General features: G+C 51.5%; 1 protein-coding gene across 5 annotated transcripts in view; it reads right to left on the bottom strand.

Annotated features, from left to right (window-relative positions):
* LOC144142586 (mitochondrial amidoxime-reducing component 1-like) overlaps positions 1 to 20,698 on the bottom strand; it is a 140,705-nt gene that overhangs the window by 28,680 nt on the left and 91,327 nt on the right. For 4 of the 5 annotated variants that reach the window (XM_077674209.1, XM_077674191.1, XM_077674201.1 and 1 more), the window contains exons 3-4: positions 8,541 to 8,723; positions 7,494 to 7,641 (exon numbers count right to left, since the gene is read on the bottom strand). In XM_077674209.1, coding sequence (XP_077530335.1) covers positions 7,494 to 7,641; positions 8,541 to 8,723 — 331 coding nt within the window. The remainder of the gene's footprint in view (positions 1 to 7,493; positions 7,642 to 8,540; positions 8,724 to 20,698) is intronic. The other variant, XM_077674231.1, reaches the window with a different exon arrangement.

The following is a 20,698-nucleotide window of genomic DNA, read 5'->3' on the forward strand; positions in this document are numbered from 1 at the left end:
CCCACCGCAGAGCGCACGTGTACCGAGCAGAAACCCCGTCAATTTCGCAGTTCTCGTAACTCAAGGTCAACGGGAGAGGAGCCGCAGCTGCACGTGGCGAAACCCCGCCCACCAGGATCGCTCGGCCTCCGGCAGGCGCGAAAGCCGCAGCAGAAGCGCTCGGCGCGGTAGCAGAAACGGTCGCAAAACGTCTCGCTCCTGTGAAAGGGTTAAGTGGTCGGACGTAGTTATGAACCCCAAGCAAGGCACCAGCCCGCCAAAGCAGTACAAGACCGCGATGCAAGCCCTACAAGAAGAGAACGCCGAACTCAAGGCAGAGATCAGACGTCTGGATCAGCGCCTCGAAGAGGCGTTACGGCACCTTCGCAACCCACCGCAACAGCAGCGGGAGCAACCGAAGGCAGCAGCAACCACTCCGCAACCGGAGTGGGAACAAGGGAGAGTTCCCCGGCCCCAGTCCCTCACGCCGCGGCATCAACAGCCCCCACAGCACACAGCGAGAACACAGGCAAGTCCCCAGCCTACCTTCCAAGTCCCACCAACGAGCAAGCATGCCACCAAACAAGAAGCAAAGGCTGCACCCCGCCCAACCTCCCCCGAGGAGAGCATGGAAGAACAAGACGACGAACCCCCCCAGCCTGCCAACGATGAGACCGAACGCCGCTCAACCAGCGGGATAAGCTTTGCTGTGCGCCTACGTAGGTGCACCGAGAGAATTGATCGCCTCGAAAAAAGAAGGAATGCCTTCGAGCACCGAGTGAATGCCCGCTTCACCGCCATAGAGCACCGCCTGGACGCGCTCCAAGACTTCCTATATCGCAAGCTAGGACGTGAAGATGATGCAACAGAAAAGCGCAACCCCACCACCTCCCCGCAAGCATCAACATGGCCCGAACACCCGCAAACACAGGCCTGAAAATATGGCAGTGGAATGCCAACGGGTTTCGCTGCCGAAAAGCGGTCCTCCAGCAACACCTACAAGACATCGACTCACCGCCCGACATCATCATGGTACAGGAGACCCACACGGAGAGTGCACCGACCCTGCCTGGTTACCGAGCGCACGCCAGCACTCCGAGCGCGAGAGACTGTGGCAAGGGGACATACTTTCGTGAAAAAGGGACGCACATTCATCAAGCATGACCACTTCCTCAACCGCAGCACCATAGAACACTGCGCGACCGAGGTGGTGGTCGGCAAGAAACGACAGGAAACCCTCCTGCTCGTCAACATTTACAGCAATCCAACGCACTGGCAACAAAAGTTAAAAGCCCTGTTACACAAAGCGATACGCACGGCAGCTAACGAAACAATATTTATCGGAGGCGACTTCAACGCCCCGCACAAAGAGCTGGGATACAGCCGCACAACCACCAAAGGGAGAGATCTGCTCGACAAAGCCAACGCTGCAGGATACACCCTATACTCGGACCCAGAAACCCCCACCCGCATCGGGACCTCCACGACGAAAGACACGAACCCGGACTTGACATTCATCCGACTGTCAACCAAGACTAAGGGAGACGTCACGTGGACCAATACGGGCTGCAACCTGGGAAGCGACCACTATATCCTGGAAGTCGCAATCCAACAAGTGTACACCATACAACCGCACCACGCCGCCAGCACAAACTCACCAACTGGACACAATTCCGCAAGACCCTAGAAGATTCCCATCAACTGCAAGACATCACAGACATCAAAGAGTGGACGTCAGCCGTCAAGCAAGCGGCGACTGAAGCCACCACCGAAATCGACACCGACGAGGGCATCATCCAAGTCGACAGCAAATTAGCCCACATGATCGAAGCTCGCAAATCGCTACAACGCCGATGGAAACGAGAGAGACATAACCGCAAACTCCGAAAGAAAGTGGCCGAGATAGGACGAGCCATCGAAACGTACAGCCAAGAACTGTGTACCCAACAGTGGTACGCCATATGCAGCGCCGCCACGGTCAACTACACAAGGGCCAGACATGGAAGCTCCTCCGCCACCTCCTGGATGAGACATCGACCAGGGGTTACCAACAACACAGGCTCTCCCAAACCATGCACGCAGCACTAAAGGAGTTGGGAGAAGAAGAGACAGGCAAGCGCATCTATGCAAAATATCTGCCCAGCACCCCTGCAGAACAGCACGAAGATTACCAAGGAACCGACAATCCAAACCTGGGTAAAGACATCGAGGAGTGGGAAGTCCGGGCCGTGCTACAGGAACTCAACTGTAAGTCCGCAGCCGGTCCTGACCAATCTCCAACAAAGCCTTACGAAATCTCAACGATGGGGCCATCACGGCCCTAACGAAATACTACAACCGCTGCTGCAAACTGGCAAGCTACCGTCACAGTGGAAAACGGCCCGGACGGTGCTCATACCCAAACCCGGCAAACCCCCCCCGGCAAACCCCCCAGACCACTTCCACGCGATCTCACTAACGTCATGCGTGGGAAAGGTGCTCGAGCACGTACTACGAAACAGGTGGCAACGTTACCTCGAGCAAGAAGGCCTCTATCCGGACACCATGCTAGGGTTCCGGGAGAAGCTCAGTACCCAAGATGCTATGCTGTTACTACAACACGAAGTCCTCGACACGACAGTCCCCACCAGAGACAACAGAGCAGTGCTCGGCCTCGACCTCCAGAGCGGCTTCGACAAGGTGAACCACTCGGCCATCTTGAAGCAGGTCTCTCGGTTAGGAATGGGCCAACGCACCTACAACTACATCCGGGACTTCCTGTCCAGTCGAACCGTCAAGATGCAGGCGGGAAACCTGCAACTCCAAGAACGAGCGCTGGGCAGCATAGGAACTCCACAAGGCTCAGTAATATCGCCATTACTCTTCAATTTGGTCATGATTATATTGGCCAACCGCCTGCTCTCGGAGGTACCGCAAGTCCGCTACACTATATATGCGGACGACATCACGCTGTGGGTCTCCGGGGGCAGCGACGGCCACATAGAAGAAACGCTACAAGCCGCCATCAACACCATTGAAAGCCACCTTGCAGACACGGGCCTTAAATGTTCACCACATAAGTCAGAACTCCTCATCATCCCACCACCGGGAAGATACCGGAAACAAGCCGCCCAAGGCACAGAAAAAATCACATTGCACACAAGCGATGGCACCGTCATTCCAAGAGTCACGACGCTCCGAGTGCTCGGAATGTTCCCCGAAGCAAGCAGAGGTAACGGAACCACAGTCGACAGACTGGTGACCAAACTGGGGGCGGCTACACGCCTTATCAAGCGCGTGGCCAACCGGCATCGAGGCACGAAAGAGGCAAGTCTCCTCCGGCTGGTCGAATCATTTGCAACAAGCCACGTGTCTTACATCGGGGCCTTTCACGACTGGAAGGCCCACGAACGAAACAAAATCAACGCTGCAATACGCAAGACCTACAAGGCTGCCCTGGGACTCCTCAATTGCGCCAGCACGGCCAAACTACTTGAGCTAGGCGTCCACAACACCCTAGAAGAAATTGCGGAGGCCCAGCAGACAGCCCAAATAGAACGCCTCAGGAGGACTAAGACGGGGAGGAACATACTCACCAGACTGGTCTTCTCAGAGGCAGAAACAGCGCAAACACAGGCAGCCCCCTCCCTACCGGAAGGCACCAGGCGACGACTCCAAGTCTCACCAATGCCCAGGAACGTCAACCCGGCCAACAACCCGGGAAGACGCGCAGCATGAGCAAAGACCCTTACAGACACATACGCTGCCGACACCGAGGCCCTCTTCGTCGACGCAGCAAAATACCCACATAGACACGACACCTACGTGGCCGTGGTGGTCAAGGCTACCACCGGTGAAACCTGCAACGCCTGCAGCGTCCGAGCATCGTCGGCAAGCCAGGCGGAAGAGATGGCCATAGCGTTGGCACTCACGGATCCCCGATGCTCCACGATCCTGAGTGACTCGCGCTCGGCCATCAAGAACTACGCAACAAACACGGTGTGCAGCGAAGCAGCGAAAGTGATACGGTGCAGTGAAGTGCGTAAACCAGTGCGCGACGCAGTGCCCACCACCCATCTAAGGTGGTTCCCGGCACACACTACCACAGACAGCAACGGGTGCAGTAGCAGCAACCCCAACCGTAATGAGACAGCGGACGCCGCCGCGCGAACTCTCACCAGATGCGCGACGACCACCACCTCCCTCGTCTCAACGGCTGGGGCGGACTGCGAAGACTGTGAGTGGTGTGGTGCAGTGAACGCCGACACAGGCGACCGAGACGACGAAGAAAACAATCCAATACAAGAGCATGCAGAAGTGCTGCGGTGGTACAGGTACGGTCGTCGGACCATGCCCCCACCCCACCCTAACCTCACGCGAGAACAAGCAGTGCTTTGTAGGCAGATACAGACACGATCAGTGCTGACTCCGGCGCTCACGCGCCACGTGTGCCTGGAAGTGTTCCGCAGCGACGTGAGCAGTGTGTGCAACAACTCTAAGGCGACCCTAACCCACATCTTGTGGAACTGTGAACTACACCCCACAGAAGCGGCAGCCTTCCCTGGACGGCTGCCAGAAGACATACAAAGAGCAGTGCATTCACACGAACTAGCAAATCAGCTACTGGCAGTCCAGCGGCTCGAGGTGGCTCTCTCCCGGCAAGCGCGAGAGACTGAGCCTGCGGGTGGTGGAAGGCACGTCCCCAACGGCCATCTGCGGGCTGGTCCAGCGTAGGCTGGGGAGGCAACATCACGAAGACGCCATAAACAAAGTCGGGTGGCGGGCGACCCTGCGTGGTCCCCCAACCACCTCCGCACGACATTTTTAATAAAGTTCATTTCTCTCTCTCTCTCTCTCTCTCTCAACCGTTCACTCAGGGCTGGGAAAACGCGCTCTAACTTCTGAAGGCGCCGAAAAGACAACCAAAGCGTCAGTGTTCACCCATGAGTATGTCTCTTCAGAATAAGACCTTGTGGCTAACCAGTTGGCTCATGGTCTTAGGAAAACTTGAGCGCCCAAGAGATTCCAGAGTTTCGTGGTGCCATTGCGGTGATTTGAGGTGTAAATGGTAACTTACATTTTTCTTTTCAATTTTCAAATTTAGCGGTCATTTTGTTGTTCGCGTTAAGCCTCACTGTTAACCTATCTCGGCCCCACGTTTTTCCTCGCAATGTTCTTCCACTGCACGGGCCTTGAATGGGAACTGAGAGCAGACATGGGACGTCAGAGGTCTCCCAATCCCGCGACTCGCGCACTGCGGCTAATTTATCTGTTATGACGTCAATGCTCCGCCACTCACTTTCCCTCCCTCAAAGAGCTCCGACGTCCCGTGGCTGTTCGAAGGTCTCGTGTACCCTCCACCTCCCCCTGGAGCAAAGCCGTCCAAATCAAGTCAGTTAAATTCCATTTAATCCCTTAAGCGTGAATGAACCACATGGAGCGTTTTTGCACGCGATTCGTGCGCGTCGGCGTTGCGCGTGCGATATTATTCCCGCCCGCGTGGACGATATCGCGCCCGCGGCAGCTTCTAACTCAGTCAGAAAATGACGCGCGACGCGCGCGACAGTGGGAGGAGCCTGCCGACTTGCGCCAATGGGGAGGCGCGCTCTTCATGGCGGCAGTTTGAAAGCGCTCTGGACAGCCGGCTGGCCCCGCCGGAGATGTTTAGGTTTACGACAGTGGCGGATATTTGATTGACGCTTTCCCTAGCGGCGCGGACGTTTATAGTGTCGGTTTAGTCCACATTATCAGTTCCTTTACTGCACCAGCAACTTCAATTGTTCCTTGAGCGGCATCTTAAAAAACGGCCAGAAGTGGTCGGTGGAGCTACCCGCATCACTTCGCGGCCGGTGACGCTGCCATGTTGCCGCCGCGTGCCGAGCCGCGTGCACCGTGCGGGCAGTATTCGCGACAGCGTCAGCGCGCCTGTGTCGTGCGCGGCGCGTTTTCGCGAGCAGAAAATGTTCCATGCAGATCACGCTTCACCCTTCACATCCCTCGGCTCATTCGTACTCCCCTTTGTCTACGAGCTTCCCTCCTCCTGCCTCCTCCTCCCTCATCCTCCCCCTCCTTTTCCTTCCCTCGCTCGCTTTGCTTTTCCCATAGTGCCAGACGACGGCGAACGAACCCGACTGAAGTAGGTGAGAACCGCTTCACTAAAAAACAGCTACCGTGCGAGCAAACGACGACAAAGACGAGACGTGACACGGCCAGTGTTTTTCAGGCGTGTGGTAAACGGTGGTTGTAAAAAAAGCTACCTTTTGCTAATTTTTGCTTTTCCCGCAGTCATATCCATGCAAAGCGAAATAAGGTCTAGCATATTTGGGGATTTCTTCGCGTACGACAGCAAGTGCATTGTCAGAAAAGCCGTTCGATCATTGTCTAACAATCTTCCCATTAAAGCTGATCTCGATGACGTAAAGACAGAATACTTTCTTGTCTCTGCAGAACGTGTACGAGAAATTCCACTGACATTCTTTACTGATTCTGCATTCTCCTAAGTGAAATTTAGAATCGCCTTGGAGGATCTGCAACAGAATTATATCAGCAGTTCTGATCATAGACTTCAACAGCGATTACAAGCTCTTCAAACCACCTGCGGGTGGCTCAAAGGTTGCGCCTATGCGCTCTGTAGTATCTTCCTGAGTGTCATAGTCGAAATGCCGGATACTCGTATGCGGATCGTGTTAGCCGCATTTTCAGGTATACGTGTGAATGACTTTTTTCTAATAACTTATAAGCAGGCGTTTAACTACATGTAACGTATCGGCCATGCGTACGTTTGGGGAAAATGATTCCGGTTTAACCATGCGTTCACAGTCTTAACATCTACTTATCTGAAGCGATACTATTTCCGCCACCCCTTTACGCGTTCCAGACAAAACATGTTAAAATACGCCTCTGGGTCACCTTAGCCAACCGAAAAGTGAGTTACCTTAAAGACCATCTGCTCTCAAGATGGCCTTTCTCAAGATTACTCTGCTCTCAAGATTACTAATTTAATACAAATTAGTAATCTATGCTCGTGACAGTGGATGAGTCTTCAGCCTGGTAGCCACGCAACACAAACTATATATCAAGTAGCTCAGTTATAGACGAAGATTCACCTTGTGGAGAGTAAAAAAAAACCTGTCGTCCTTCTGCAGTTGAGGTTAGTGGGGTGTATGCATCGTATATACGTCCCCAGGCAACGCTACCCGGAGCTGTACATCAAGACCTTCTTGACGCTTGGCGGTGTTGCCTCATGCTTGTTGCACCTCGCTAAAACCATCCCGGAGCTGTTTTGCGTGCACCTGAGTGTGACTAGAAGACTGGCTGCCTTCTGGCAACTTTGTTGGCGTTTCTACTTGTTCCGGTCAGCTATGAAGTCGTTAGTCAATGCTTACCTAGTCTACTCCGCGGCTTCCCTGGCGTGTGGGACTGCTTTCGGGCCCTCAGTTCGCGCTACCCTTAGAGACCGAAAGCCCCTTCAGAACTACCTGTGTTCTCGGCAAGTGGCAGCTACAAGCGCGCATAGTAAGGAAATCAAGCATTACCGGGGCAGCACCGGTGCATCCTCGGTTGATGGTCTTCTGGTCTAGTAGGACCCTCACTAAGCGAACGTCGTCGCACTTGAGGTAGTTCCGGAACCACTGCGAGGCTTCTTCGGACACTTCCACGGCGTTGTAGTCGAACTTCCTGACCCTGAATTGGAAGCGGTTTTGCGCATAGTTGTGGCAGTAGCACACTTCCTGCGTTGATCTCGTCTAACAGCCTTTTACAAGCATTCCCTGAAACTCTCACCGTATTATTTCTCTCTACAGTAGCAGGTTAACTTGCATGCACTGCTAAAGAAATGTGTTGATGCGGTAATAAGCGCAGCATGGCAACTATAGAAAAGTTGAGCAAGCGAAACAAAATAAAAGACCGTTCATATGAAGTTGGCGCGCTTATGCAGCCACGCACGCATTTTGCACGCACACTCCACGCGCGCAAGTACTCTTTGGACACAGCATTGGAACTCCTTTGAACACTTTCATGCTTCGAGAAAGTATCACCCTGACCTACATCCCCACCATAAGCATAGCTTTAGAAGTAAATCGAGGGGGATCCTTCCCGCGAACATTTTGCATTTGAGGAGGACGGATTCCCTCAGGGTCCCCACCATGGTGGCGAAAATCATGACGATTGGCGTGGCGTTAATATACACGTACGGACGTACGTAGGAATAACTTTTTTTGCAGCGAGACACCTCTCGTTATATCATATTCTGCTATAAAAAAGAGCAGTCAGGGACGAGGAGAACACTGGCCGCCCTGTACGTCGCTGAGTTCTCGTTCCACCAGGAGCAGTGAGAGTTTTCTCACTTTTAAGCATTACGCAACTAGCCCCAATAAAGTTCTTTTTCACCAGCAAACCAATGTTTCCTGCGTACACTAAAAGTCATATGCCAGAGGGGTAATAAAAACACGTCATGCGCAGCCGCAGTCTTTACCACTGACACGCTGTGCATGCGAAAACGGAGCCCAGACAACAAACCAGCGATCAGCGAAACGTGACTCTTCGCGCTATAGTGACAAACAAAAGACAACATGGTAACCTGCCTGACTGTAAACGAGGGCTTCCTTCGCTCTTCTGGGTCACAGGCGTCGACTACGAGCGGTGGATACCCATCAGCAGTGAGCGTAAGCGTCGTTTTCTCCTCGTCGAAGGAAAGCTTGATCATGCCAAGGCGGGGCTCCTCGCGCATCGAGAGGAAATAGTCACCCTTGACCAGCTGTATGTGCCTGAAACAGGAAGCGGGGATTATACAGGGCGGGGAAAATGTCCCAAATTATTATTTAATGACACCGAAAAGTCGTTTATGTACCTTCATTTAGCAAGCAGAAAGCTAGCCCGCGATGCCGCGAACAGGCGACCTCATTGAGCTCCACCTGCACGTCTAAGCCTCCCGAGGTCATCCACTAACATTGGCGGGGCATAAATCAGAGTGGAAAGTTAAACTTGGATGGGAGGAGCAAGCAAAACTGTCCTTCGCTTGATATTCGAATAAATGAGGGCGAATCAAAGCCCCTTCTTTAGGAGAAAGATGGTTACAACACGAAGCTTTCTCCATGCAAGCTGAGTCAAATCAAAGTCCAAAATCCAAACTGCCGAAGATCACCTCCAACGCCCGCGCTAAAAACCCAAAGGAAATGCTGAGCGACCAGAGTCTATCTGTGAGGTGGCAGAGTCAGGCATTCTCCTCTTGGCCGTCTTAAGAACAACTCGATCTCAGAAAGGCCTTCGACCAAGTAGACCATGCCTTTCTCCTGATGCTCCTCTGTCGGTTTGAAATAGTGGAGTTACAAAGATCTGCTATACCGAAATAATTACTACCATCATCATGTAGAGGTGGGAACACCATCGGCGCGCGGGTAGGTCGGTCCGGCCGGGCTGCCCCATGTACTACGCTCTCTTCGCATTGTACAGGGGATCCAAACGTTAAACGGAACACGCGAGCGGAGGTCGAACTGGACAAAACTAGAGTTACCGTATAACCGCCACTAGGGGGGCAGAGTTGTGTGTCCATCCGCCATCTTACTTTCCCAAAGTCGAGAGGGAAAGCCACCCGTCACGCATGTAGGAGCTCGGCGACGGTTGCAGCGGCTGGCGCGTCCGTATACGCTGCAGGCCGCTGCTCCGGCTACTGCGCGGGGTAGCCGCAGCCGGTGACCTGCGCCCAACTGAAAAAAATTCCCCCACATTTCCCCGAAGGGGAGCATGAGGAAGTGCGAATGCACGGGTGATGCTATGAGGGGGAGTTTGTTGAAATTTAGTGGCATTTGCCCGTTAGTTACATTAACACCCCCGCGTGATCACGTTCGGGCCGCGACAGCCTCGCCTTTAAACCCTCGCGCAGCGCGACGGCAGGCGAACGAAGCGGGAGAGAAGGAGAGAGCGCGCAATGGCAGGCGAGTGAAAGGGGAGAGGAGGCGAGAACGCGCAACGGCAGGCGAGCGAAGGGGAGACGGAGGCGAGAGCGCGCAAACGGCAGGCGAGCGAAGGGGAGAGGAGGCAAGAGCGCGCGACGTCACGTGGCGTACTACGTCATGGCGCCGTTGCTACGCACGCTCTCCCCTCCGCTCCGCGCCGTTGCTAAGGGCGAGGAGGCGCGCGCGCGATAACACCTGCGGCTGAAGACGGACGGCGGCAGAAGCGTGACTCAGGGTAGCGTAAGAAGTGCATTCGCACTTAAAAGGAATACGGGGCGCAGCATTGAAAACGGGTTTTCCTGTCACGGTCGAACCAGGGGCAAGGCGGCGCCTCGTGGAAATCAGGCGCACAACTCTGAATGCAAGCGCGATCTTGAGTAGATGCGACGCAGATAGCGAGGTTGCGCGGACACATCCGGATGACCGATCTCGATGTTCGCCTTATCGCCGTCTCCGGCGACATTGCGCTTCTACCCCTCTCTCCCTCCCCCGTCTCGCCGGGGGCCTTCGTAAAAACTTATAGAAACATGTTTGCCCGCATCGAGCAGAAACCGGTCTTTGGTGGCGAGCGCTTTCTGCTTCGTCAGAAATGACACCATTTTCTCTCTGCGTGACTTCCGTGATTCGCGCTACTCTCGGCGAAGAATTTGTTGTGTGGTTTATTGCTCATGGATCGATTTGGCAAGCATGGCCAAAACTATGCTCTCAAGACAAAGTATGACGCATGCGGCTATTGAACTGAACCGAAGTGAGCAAGCGAGCCCATTGGAGACCAGCTACGTAACAGTAGTTGACTTCATTATTAGAAAAAAAAAATTAAACCAGTTATCTCAGAAGATGATGTTTGCCTACTGCAGCAGGATATCCCCGTCCAAACTGCATGGGCAGTGAAAGCCTTGGTTAAAGAACGGACAATGCGGTTATAATACACTGGGTCAGAGCGGCACAGATACACACGAGTCGTGCTAATTACATCAGTGCTTTGCCAATGTAATTAACACGAGGGAGAATTTCCCACGTCATGAACTGTTATGTTGAGAATAAAATAGAAAGAAAGGTACAAATTTAATGAATTTAAATCTTTGTTCTAATTATCACCATCTGTGATTCATTTCTCCCTGCATGCATGTTTGCAAAATACAACCGATCGCGTACGTCTTGAGCAGCGGCGTGCACCCACACCTCTTTTCTAAAGCCAATTTGTGTTGAAATAACTGGTCTTCAGTCGGCTCAGTTACTCTATTTCGTTGAGCGCCTATATTCCGCATGCAATTCTCTTTCTTACAAAGGAGCCGTCAATAGCTAGGATCCAGCAGATCGCCTGCGGCGCCAGACCGAGAAAAATTAGTAAAAACAAAACAAAAAAATGGTCCTAGGGAATCTGTAGTTTGAAATAAGACGGCTTACATTGCCTCGGCGAAAAACGTTTTCTCAGCAATGCACGTGAGTCTAAAGGTGAAGCCAGCTTTAAAAGGATCGACTGCAGCCAAGGGGCAGCTGGCCTTGTCTAGTTAAGCTAGAAACCTTGTGGTGATACCCGGGCCTTAACGATGTCCTAAAGGGAGAGGAGGGAAAACTTGGCCAGGAGATAGCGAAGGGGGTAAAGGACCTGAGGGCGACGGCCCCAAATGTGCTTATTGCAGTCTGCACCGTGCCGGAGGTGTTGAAGCAGGGCGCGCACACCGAAAGGGCAGTACTCGCTGCTAACAGCGAGATCGTGAGGTGCGGCAGGGAACTTGGGCTTGAAGTGATAGACGTGAACAGGGTAGTGGGCAGCATCGGATATAGGCAAGCTTTTAAGCGGGACGGGAATCACTTCAGCCCCATGCTAGGAAACAAGGTGGGGTGGCGCTTAGGTGGGAGAGCGGTAGCTTTTTTAGGGGGCCCCGCGCAGCTAAGGAAGGCAAACTAGGAGACAAAGGGGAAGCAAAGGACGCATGCACACTCAACGCTGGGAGGCAGCCGGGCCTAGAGCTAAACGGAGAACCTACGGACGTATCTGAGAGCGTTGGCAGAAGCCATTTAAGTGGAAACAATGGAGCAAACAATTCTGAAAAAGACAAAAACAGACCCCGTAAGCGGAAAGGGAAAAACAAATGCAATAAATATTTAATCAGCTACATAAATATGCAGGGAGGCAGAAAGCCAGATAAGTGGGTGGAAATTCAAAAGCAACTTGAACGGGAAGGAAGAGACGTGTACGCTTTAGCCGAGACTCACCTCCGGGACCTAGAAGCCCCACCTATCATAGGCAATTATGTCTGGGAAGGTTGCAACAGGACCACAGGAATGAAGAAAGGGGGAGGTGTTGGCATGCTCATTAAACAAGGGACCGACTGGCAGAGAGTGCATGAAAGCTGTAAAGAGCATCTATGGGTTAGAGGCACCATAGAGGGGAAAAATACATGGTTAGGAGTGGTGTATCTATGGACCGGAAGTAGTGCTAGGGAGGATAATGAGGAAATGGTAAACTGTTTGAGAAGAGGTATAAACGAGTTCAAAAATTAGGGCGAAATAATCATAGTTGGAGATATGAATACCCATATAGAAGGTTTGGATGGATACACAGACCACAACGCTTCTCTAGTGATAGATCTATGTCAGGAAAACCGGCTTGTAATAGTAAACACGGAAAGCAAGTGTGACGGACAAATAACGTGGGAAAGCGGTAACAGACAGTCCAGCATAGACTACAGTTTAGTATCCGAGACAGTATACGGAAGGCTGCGGGAAATGAGGATAGATGAAAATGGAACCGACAGCTTAGGAAGCGACCACAAGCAGTTTAGCTTGCAGTTTGGAGGCGCAACCAGGACAAGTGTAGAATTAGGTACAATACGAGGAACTAATTTGAATAATGAGCAGTTAAAGATCATCGCTGATAGATTGGAAGATGAAGTCAATAAATACCCAGACAAAAATCGGGATTACGACGAAATGACTGCGTTCATAAAGGGTACGATGATGAAGCAAAGCAACGAAACCGATGGAAAGGGAAGAGAAAGCCGAGAAGCTGGTGGAAAAAGAAAATAAAAGAGGCCATTGATCAGCGAAGAAAGGCGTCGAGAGAACATAGAGAAGCAAAAAGAACTGGTATGGAACCGGAGGTAGTGAAGGAGAAATGGGATATCTACCGTGGGAAAAAACTAGAAGTGCAGAAAATGGTGCAAGCAAAGATCAAGCAGAATAGCGATGGCAGAAATACGGAAGCAAGACAAAAGCGCATCCAAGAAGTTTTGGAACCATGTAAAATCACTAGGTTCAAAAAATGATAACCATTAAAAATTCCTGATTGATGAGGAGGGGGAACATTTAGAAGGAGAGCATGCATTGGCGCATATTCATCGAGTGATTAGTGAGTAGACATTACACTGTCGCGACGGCGACAGAGAGATGAGAAGACACACGTCTGCACGCTACAGCGCCGTGGACCCAAACTGGAGGCCCAGCTTTATTTCACCTCGTGCCCAGCGCGCACCGCAAGCGCGTGGTCAGCACTCGCCACTCGTGGCTCAGCCCCAGCGTCATCGTTCCTGGAGCGTGCCCGTTTGCGGCAGCAGACGACGCAAGCTGCTGGGGCGCCGCCACATAGCCCCCCCCCCCCCTCTTCAGACGGAGTGTCAGCAAAACGGACAGTCTTTGCGCTGGGATGTTCGCGGGTGGGGCTGCGAACGGAGGGGACAGTGGTGGTGTTGAGGGTGGAGTAGTGGATGGTGGTGTCGAAGGCAGGCGGTTCAGCCTCTGTGAAAGCGGGCTTGAGGCGATCGATGGAAACGACAGTGTCGCGGCCGTTAACGCGAACTGTAAACGTCTTTTCGCCGCGTGAAATGACGAGATGAGGGCCGGTGTAGGGCGGTTGAAGTGGCCGGCGGGCACTGTCGACACGGATGAAAACGTATTGGCTGACAGAAAGGCTTGGGTGAATAAAAGTGGGTTTTGTGGAACACGGCCGTGGCGGTTGGGGACGGATATAGCTGAAAGACCGGGTTAAATCCTTTACGTAGGATGGGCCAGGAGAGGAAGGGTTTTCTTGAGGCTGTGGAGGGACCAGGAAGTCTCCCGGTAATCGCAAAGACGTGCCGTAGACCATTTGGGATGCGGCACAACCAAGATCATCTTTGATGACAGTGCGCAATCCTAGCAGCACAAGAGGAAGGTGAACTGCCCACTGCTCAGGTGATTCGTGAGCCATCAGCGAGGCCTTGAGCTGACGATGAAACCTCTCGACCATGCCGTTGGCTTGAGGATGATAGGCCGTTGTTTTTAGGTGAGTAACACCGAGTAGGCATGTGGACCCAAACTGGAGGCCCCGCTTTATTCCACCTCGTGCCCAGCGCGCACCGCAAGCGCGTGGTCAGCACTCGCCACTCGTGGCTCAGCCCCAGCGTCATCGTTCCTGGAGCGTGCCCGTTTGCGGCAGCAGACGACGCAAGCTGCTGGGGCGCCGCCACAACACAATTACACAATTTCCACAATTTAATGCTGCATTATTGCTGCATTAAACAATTTAATGCTGTTGAAATATTTTTGTGTAACACCCATTACCAGGATTTTCGTGTATGTTGTGTATGTGTGTGTTTTTTTTCTCTCACAAATTGTAGGCCACAAGTGTTCATGTACGGTGAAAAAGTGATCGCCTTATTCTTTCAAAATATGTATAATGCATTTACATTTTGTTGTTACGATGTTCCTGTCTTCAATTTATGCTTTGTATTGTTATTACGTTTTCACACGCCCCCCTTACTCCATGGCCTCCAGTTGGGCCTGTAAGGTTTCTATGAATAAATGAATAAATAAGTTCAGCACAATAGTGGTAGGAAAACCTGCACCGATAACATCAGCGCCACAGAAGACTGCGGAAAGGGAAATAAGTTTGAGCAACCTTGATTGGAAAAGAGCAGAGCAAAAGGTTTCCCCCCAGACAGCAGTGGGCCCAGACGGAATACCAATGCAACTGATAAACCTGTTTGCACCTAAAAGTAAGGAATCGTTTATGAGGGCAATAGATAAGGTGATAGAAACCAAACAGATACCAGAGGACTGGCTAGATAGTAGGATGAATTTAATATATAAAGGCAGAGGAGACAAAACCAGTATTGATTCATACAGACCACTCACAGTAACGTCAGTGGTGTATAGATTCGTAATGCAGGCGATAAAATCGGAAATTCAAGCATGGATGGAAGAAAATGAAATACTTGGGGAACTGCAGAATGGATTTAGACAAGACAAGCGACTGGATGACAAATCGTTCGTGCTAACGCAATGCATTGAAATTGCGAAAGCACAGAATAGACCACTATGGATTACGTTCTTGGTCATTAAAGGGGCATATGACAACGTAAACAGAGAATGGCTGTGTAGAATGTTGAAACTCCAGGGCGAATTGGTACAGTTCCTTATAGCAATCTATAAGGAAAATAGAGTGCACCTTACTTGGGAAGGACAGAAATGCGCCCAGCAGGTCAACATCCATCTGGGACTGAAACAGGGATGTCCTTTGAGCCCAATACTGTTCATGCTTTACATGGCAGGGTTAGAAAAGAAACTGGAAGAAAGTCAAGTAGGGTTTAGCCTAACCCATATGCTGCAAGGCGAAGTGGTACAACAGCATATTCCGTGAATGTTATACGCAGACGACATTGTTCTTTTAGCTGATAACCAAACCGATATGCAGCGGCTAATAAATATTAGCGGCCAGGAAGCCACCGACCTCGGTTTAAATTTCAGTGCAGAAAAATCAGGAATAATGGTTTTCAATGATGCTACCACTGATGTAGTGTCTATCCAGCAAGGCGAATTACCTAGAGTGAAGGAATATAAATATTTGGGAGTGTGGATAAACGAAGGGGATAACTACTTAAGAACTCACGAGGAGCCACTTAAGGTTAAGGGAAAGCGAAACGCAGCTATAATGAAGCATAGAGCTCTGGGGGAGGGGGGGTATAACAAATATGAAGTAATAAGAGGAATGTGGAAAGGAGTAATGGTTCCTGGTCTCACGTTTGCGAATGCTGTACTCTGCTTAAAATCAGACGTCCTATCAGGCCTTGAAGTAAACCAGAGAACGGTAGGACGTTTGGCCTTAGGCGCGCATGGAAAAACAACTAACGAAGCAGTCCACGGAGATATGGGCTGGGCGTCGTTTGAAGTTAGAGAAGCTCAGAGTAAAATATGCTTTGAGATGAGTTTGAAGGCAATGGATAGACGAAGGTGGGCAGGTAAGGTTTTTAGGTACCTACACTTGAAAAGCGTGGACACGCAGTGGCTGAGGAAGACTAGAAGGCTAACGATGAAATACGGAAAGAACAGTGGAGAATCCAAAACAGCCAAGGTAACCAAAAAAGAGGCAAGCCAGATTGAAACGAATAAATGGAGGGAAAAAATGGAAGCTAAAATGTCGTTAGAGATGTACAGGGCTGAGAAAATGAATATCAGAAAGGAAAATTTCCACGATAATTCGCAGGGCAGTGCTTTGCCTTTTGAGGCAAGAGCAGGTTGCCTGCGAACTAAGAGTTTTGTGGGGAAGTATTCACAAAATGACGGAGTATTCGTAGTCTGCGGAAAAGAAACAGAAACTATGCGGCACATAGTGTTAGAATGTGAGGGTATCCATCCAAATCTACATGAAGGGAATATTGGGCTTCCAGAAGCCCTAGGATTTAAGGGTATCACAGGGGAAGTTAACTTCAAGGCTGTCGAGGGGACGAAAAGAAGATTAAAATGCTGGCGGACGAAAAGCAGAGAGGGGAATATTGCCTAGGACAGTTACCACCTGTAACAGGGGAAAAAAGTATTTCGTGCCTAATAAGCTTTAGTGCCTGCCCTAAGCAGTGCTAATTTTAAACCAAGAGTGTGTAAACATGGTTATATTAGTCCTTTTTGGTAAGATGACATGTCATCACCCCGCTTCAAAGGGGAAACCGATAGCAATCATCATCATCATCATCATCATAATCTAAGCTTTGGCTTAGTAATCTGCCTTCCCCGAATATTGTGTAGCATGTGAAGCACGGCCATCTGCGGAGGGAGTATGGCTACAGCTCCGCTTCATACTCCTGTCCACCGCCGCCATCTGTTTCCCGAGTCATGCACACTCATCGCCACGGGCGGAGAACCTCTCCCCGCTGACATCGCGCAATGTCGCGCGCTCTTCGGCGGCCACCTGCAGGGGTAACTAGAGACGTCATGATCTGTAGCCACCAATCGTGTGTGTCGTTTGCCTGCGACTTGTAGATCATGTTACTGAACGTATTCAACATAGCAAATCCAAATATAGCTAACCCTCAATATAGTAAATTCCACCAGAGCGCCAGAGTCCCTGGGCTTGCATTCCCTCTTCACAGGGTGGGAGGGCTCTGATTTTTTTCGGCACGCCACACAGCTGTCCAAAATACCCCCCACGCTCTTCAGCTATGACCGCAACTTCTGCTCTGGGACGCCCAACACCTTACCACGTGGTGTGGGAGTGTAAAGGCATCACCGAACTACCTGAAGTCATCGCACCGACGCAGGAGCAGTGGGAGGTCCTGCTGAGTAGCGGTGTACTGGAAAACCAGCGTGGCCTGGTGACCAGGGCCATTCGAGCTGCAGCGGGCCATGGCATCCCGGACTAGGGACGCCACCCACCATGGATCAGCGACAACCATCCCGCGCCTCTTTCTTCCCGTTCAATGGGAGCAATAAACGTTTTTTCCTCCTCCTCATATGCTCCCTCGAGCCAAGCATGATTTTGGCCGCACTTCACTTATTGATCCCGTAGCATTAAAAATACATTGCGCTAAGAAGTCGCTCCCTAGCGAGCCGCAAACCACGGGAGCCACGCAGATTGAAAGTGGCACACTCCTGACGAAAAATGAGCACTACTAAAATACCGAGTTTTCTTTTTCTTTCTTTTTTTCAGGACGGAAAACAAATGCTTTCATAAATACAGTTCCTTTATATCGCGTAGCGCAAGAGTTGCGCGTCTGATTGCAACATGCCACGGGTTCCCCCTTACGGCAGCGAAGCCCTACGAAGCCCCTTTCAGTGTTGCGTACACGGCACCGTTTTCAGTCAATTCTGCTCAAGTGGTGGCGGCGGCATCGGCGGCCGCTCAGCTGAAAAGAAGCCGACTATCCCCGCCGTCGCGCTGTCCCGCAGCTGCTGGCACACGAATGCGTCGACTCCTCCCCGCCACTGCCACTGACACGGCGGCGGCTCCCATACGCGAGGTGGGTGGCTTTCCCGCACGACCTTAGAACTCAAGATGGCGCATGGACGCGCAACTCTGCTCCCCTAGGGGGGCTATATACACGAACTTTATGCATAGAGACTTGAAAGAGCCCATGGCGAGCAGGGATGGCAGCAGGATGGCTTCGTCCGAGTCGACGATAAGTCGAGCGTCAGAACATCAACAACCTTCACATGAACATTTGTTTCCGAACCAGCTCTATCCCAGCCGCGGCGGCCGCTTTTCTGATGTAGGCGAAAAGCAAAAATAAAATTCACAGCATATCCACGGGGTGAATGATGATGAGTGGGCGAAGCTCCTGAGGGGAAATCATCGGTAAAACCGTGACTCTTCAGTGAAAGTTCGCCCACTACATCTGTGTCCGAACGTAACGTCTAGAAAGTCTCGCTTAAACCGCGCGTCGGCACCTTGGGGCTGAGCTCGCCTGATGCGTTTTGCAGACGCCTCACGAGCTCTCACTGCATCGGGGTCTGCCTGCCGATACGCGCGCTTTCTCGCCGCTTCCCGTTCTCTGACGTTTTGGAGATCCTCTTCGCGCCGCAGCCGTGCCGCTTCGCGTACGGCAGGGTCCTCGCGCCGTTGCCGTGACGCTTGGGCCTCTCGTTCTCGAATGCTGGGATCTTGGCGGCGTCGTCGCGCAGCCAGGCGACACGCTTCGGCCTCCCGCTCTCGTACGGCAGGATCTTGGCGGCGGCGTCGCGCAGCTTCACGGAGCGCTTCTGCCTCGCGGGCTCGCATATCTGCAGCCTTATCCATCGGGCGACTCCGAGCGCGCGCCAACAGCGAACGGATTTTATTACAACGCTCCCCGCCATCTAGTAAACAATCCAAGAACTAAACTAGAGGTAGCCACGCCATCTAGTAAACAATCCAAGCGCATCTTTTCATCATATACAAGTACCGCCATCTAGTAAACAATCCAAGAACTAAACTAGAGGTAGCCACGTCATCTAGTAAACAATCCAAGAACTAAACTAGAGGTGGCTACATACATACGTCGAGGATGGACAGACCCACGCCCTAAGGAGCTTCGCCCCTAAAAAATGACACCATCTCCACTCTGTAGATGATGGCGCGGGTACGGAGAACGGGCATTCGAAATGGCATCTAAGTTGCGCCCCGAGTGAGATTCGATTTGCGCCCCGACCGTCATTCGATTTGAGCCGTGAGTTGGACCTTGATTTGCAACGAGAGCCTAAATGAATGACAACACGGGTGTATGGTTGGCCGCAACTTGATTTATTGCCGTACGGTGTTGGTGGTGGCTGTGATCAGTTTCGGGTTTCGTTTCCCTTTCAAGATCACGGCCTTGTGGTCTGTGAAGTGGAGAGTCAGTAGTTCTGCGAGTGCGGTTAGTTCAAACTTGGCAAAGACGAGATCCCCTGATGGTTGTCAGTTTCATCCAGTCGAGAGACATGCAGCGCAGACCATACCGCGTTCAGAAAAGGGAAACTAGCGAGCAGAACGCAGGACAAGAGGAGGAGGCACACACACAACACCGCTGCGTGCAGAATGCGTGCGGCATCACTCTGGATTCTTTTCTAGAGCTTTTAAAGGTTTACTTGATTTCAACAATTGTACAGCATGGCGACAAGTTTTTTGTGCAAAACCGAGGGATTTGTATTGGCTCTTGTGTCGCACCTGTTCTTTGTAACATTTTTTTAGCCAAGTTGGACTTGGTGCTACAGGTTGCACTTCGAGACACACGGGTGGTTAGGGTTTTTAGGTATGTTGATGATTTTTTAGTACTTTTAAATTTAACGGAAACTGACCAGCTCACGCTTGTGGCAGACCAGATTTTATCTGTTTTTAGTACATGTTCCAAGAACCTGGATTTTACAAAAGAGGTGCCTTGTGACAAGACCATTAGGTTCTTAGATTTAGAAATTTATTTTTTACCCGACCGACACGTGTGTTGGAAATATGCCCCTCGGTCTAAAAAGGCGCTTTTGCCGTATAATTCGGCACACTCGAAGTTGGTGAAGCGCAGCATAGTAAATTTGTGTTTCATGAATGCTGTGAAGAAAAGTTGCCCGCATGTGATGCACCAAAGTCTGGCAGAACAGGTTGACCGGGGCAAGGCGTCTGCGTTTCCCTCTCATGTTTTGCTGGTGGTGGGTGAATCCTTGGGTCAGAAAATAAAGAAAACACTTACTGCAAGGCCTGGTTGCCCAGCGGAAGAAGAGAGAAATAAGTTTGAAGTCATCCCTTACTTCCACAAGACTTCCCATGGGCTGAAAAAAGTGGCTGAAAAATATGGTGTCAACATGGTTTTCTCTGCTCCCCGCAAACTTTCTGGTCTGTGCCCCCAAATCTCGGGTGGGAAGAGGGAAGCTGACACTTGCAAAACTAACCACCAGACGAGGTTCACCATGTGTGCAGTAGGGGGGGGGGGGTTTATTCTATCCCGTTGTCCTGTGGAAACATATACATTGGGCAGACTGGCGGGTGCCTAAATGAACGCCTGAGGCAGCACCGAGGAACCTTAGGCTCGGGTACGGGAAGCAATTTAGCTTTGCATGTAAAGATTGCCAGAATTGTGCCCCACGGTTTC

This window comes from Haemaphysalis longicornis, unplaced genomic scaffold (assembly GCF_048455015.1).
Source record: "Haemaphysalis longicornis isolate Haplotype H1 unplaced genomic scaffold, Haemaphysalis longicornis Haplotype H1 scaffold_1, whole genome shotgun sequence".
Lineage (NCBI taxonomy): Eukaryota > Metazoa > Arthropoda > Arachnida > Ixodida > Ixodidae > Haemaphysalis > Haemaphysalis longicornis.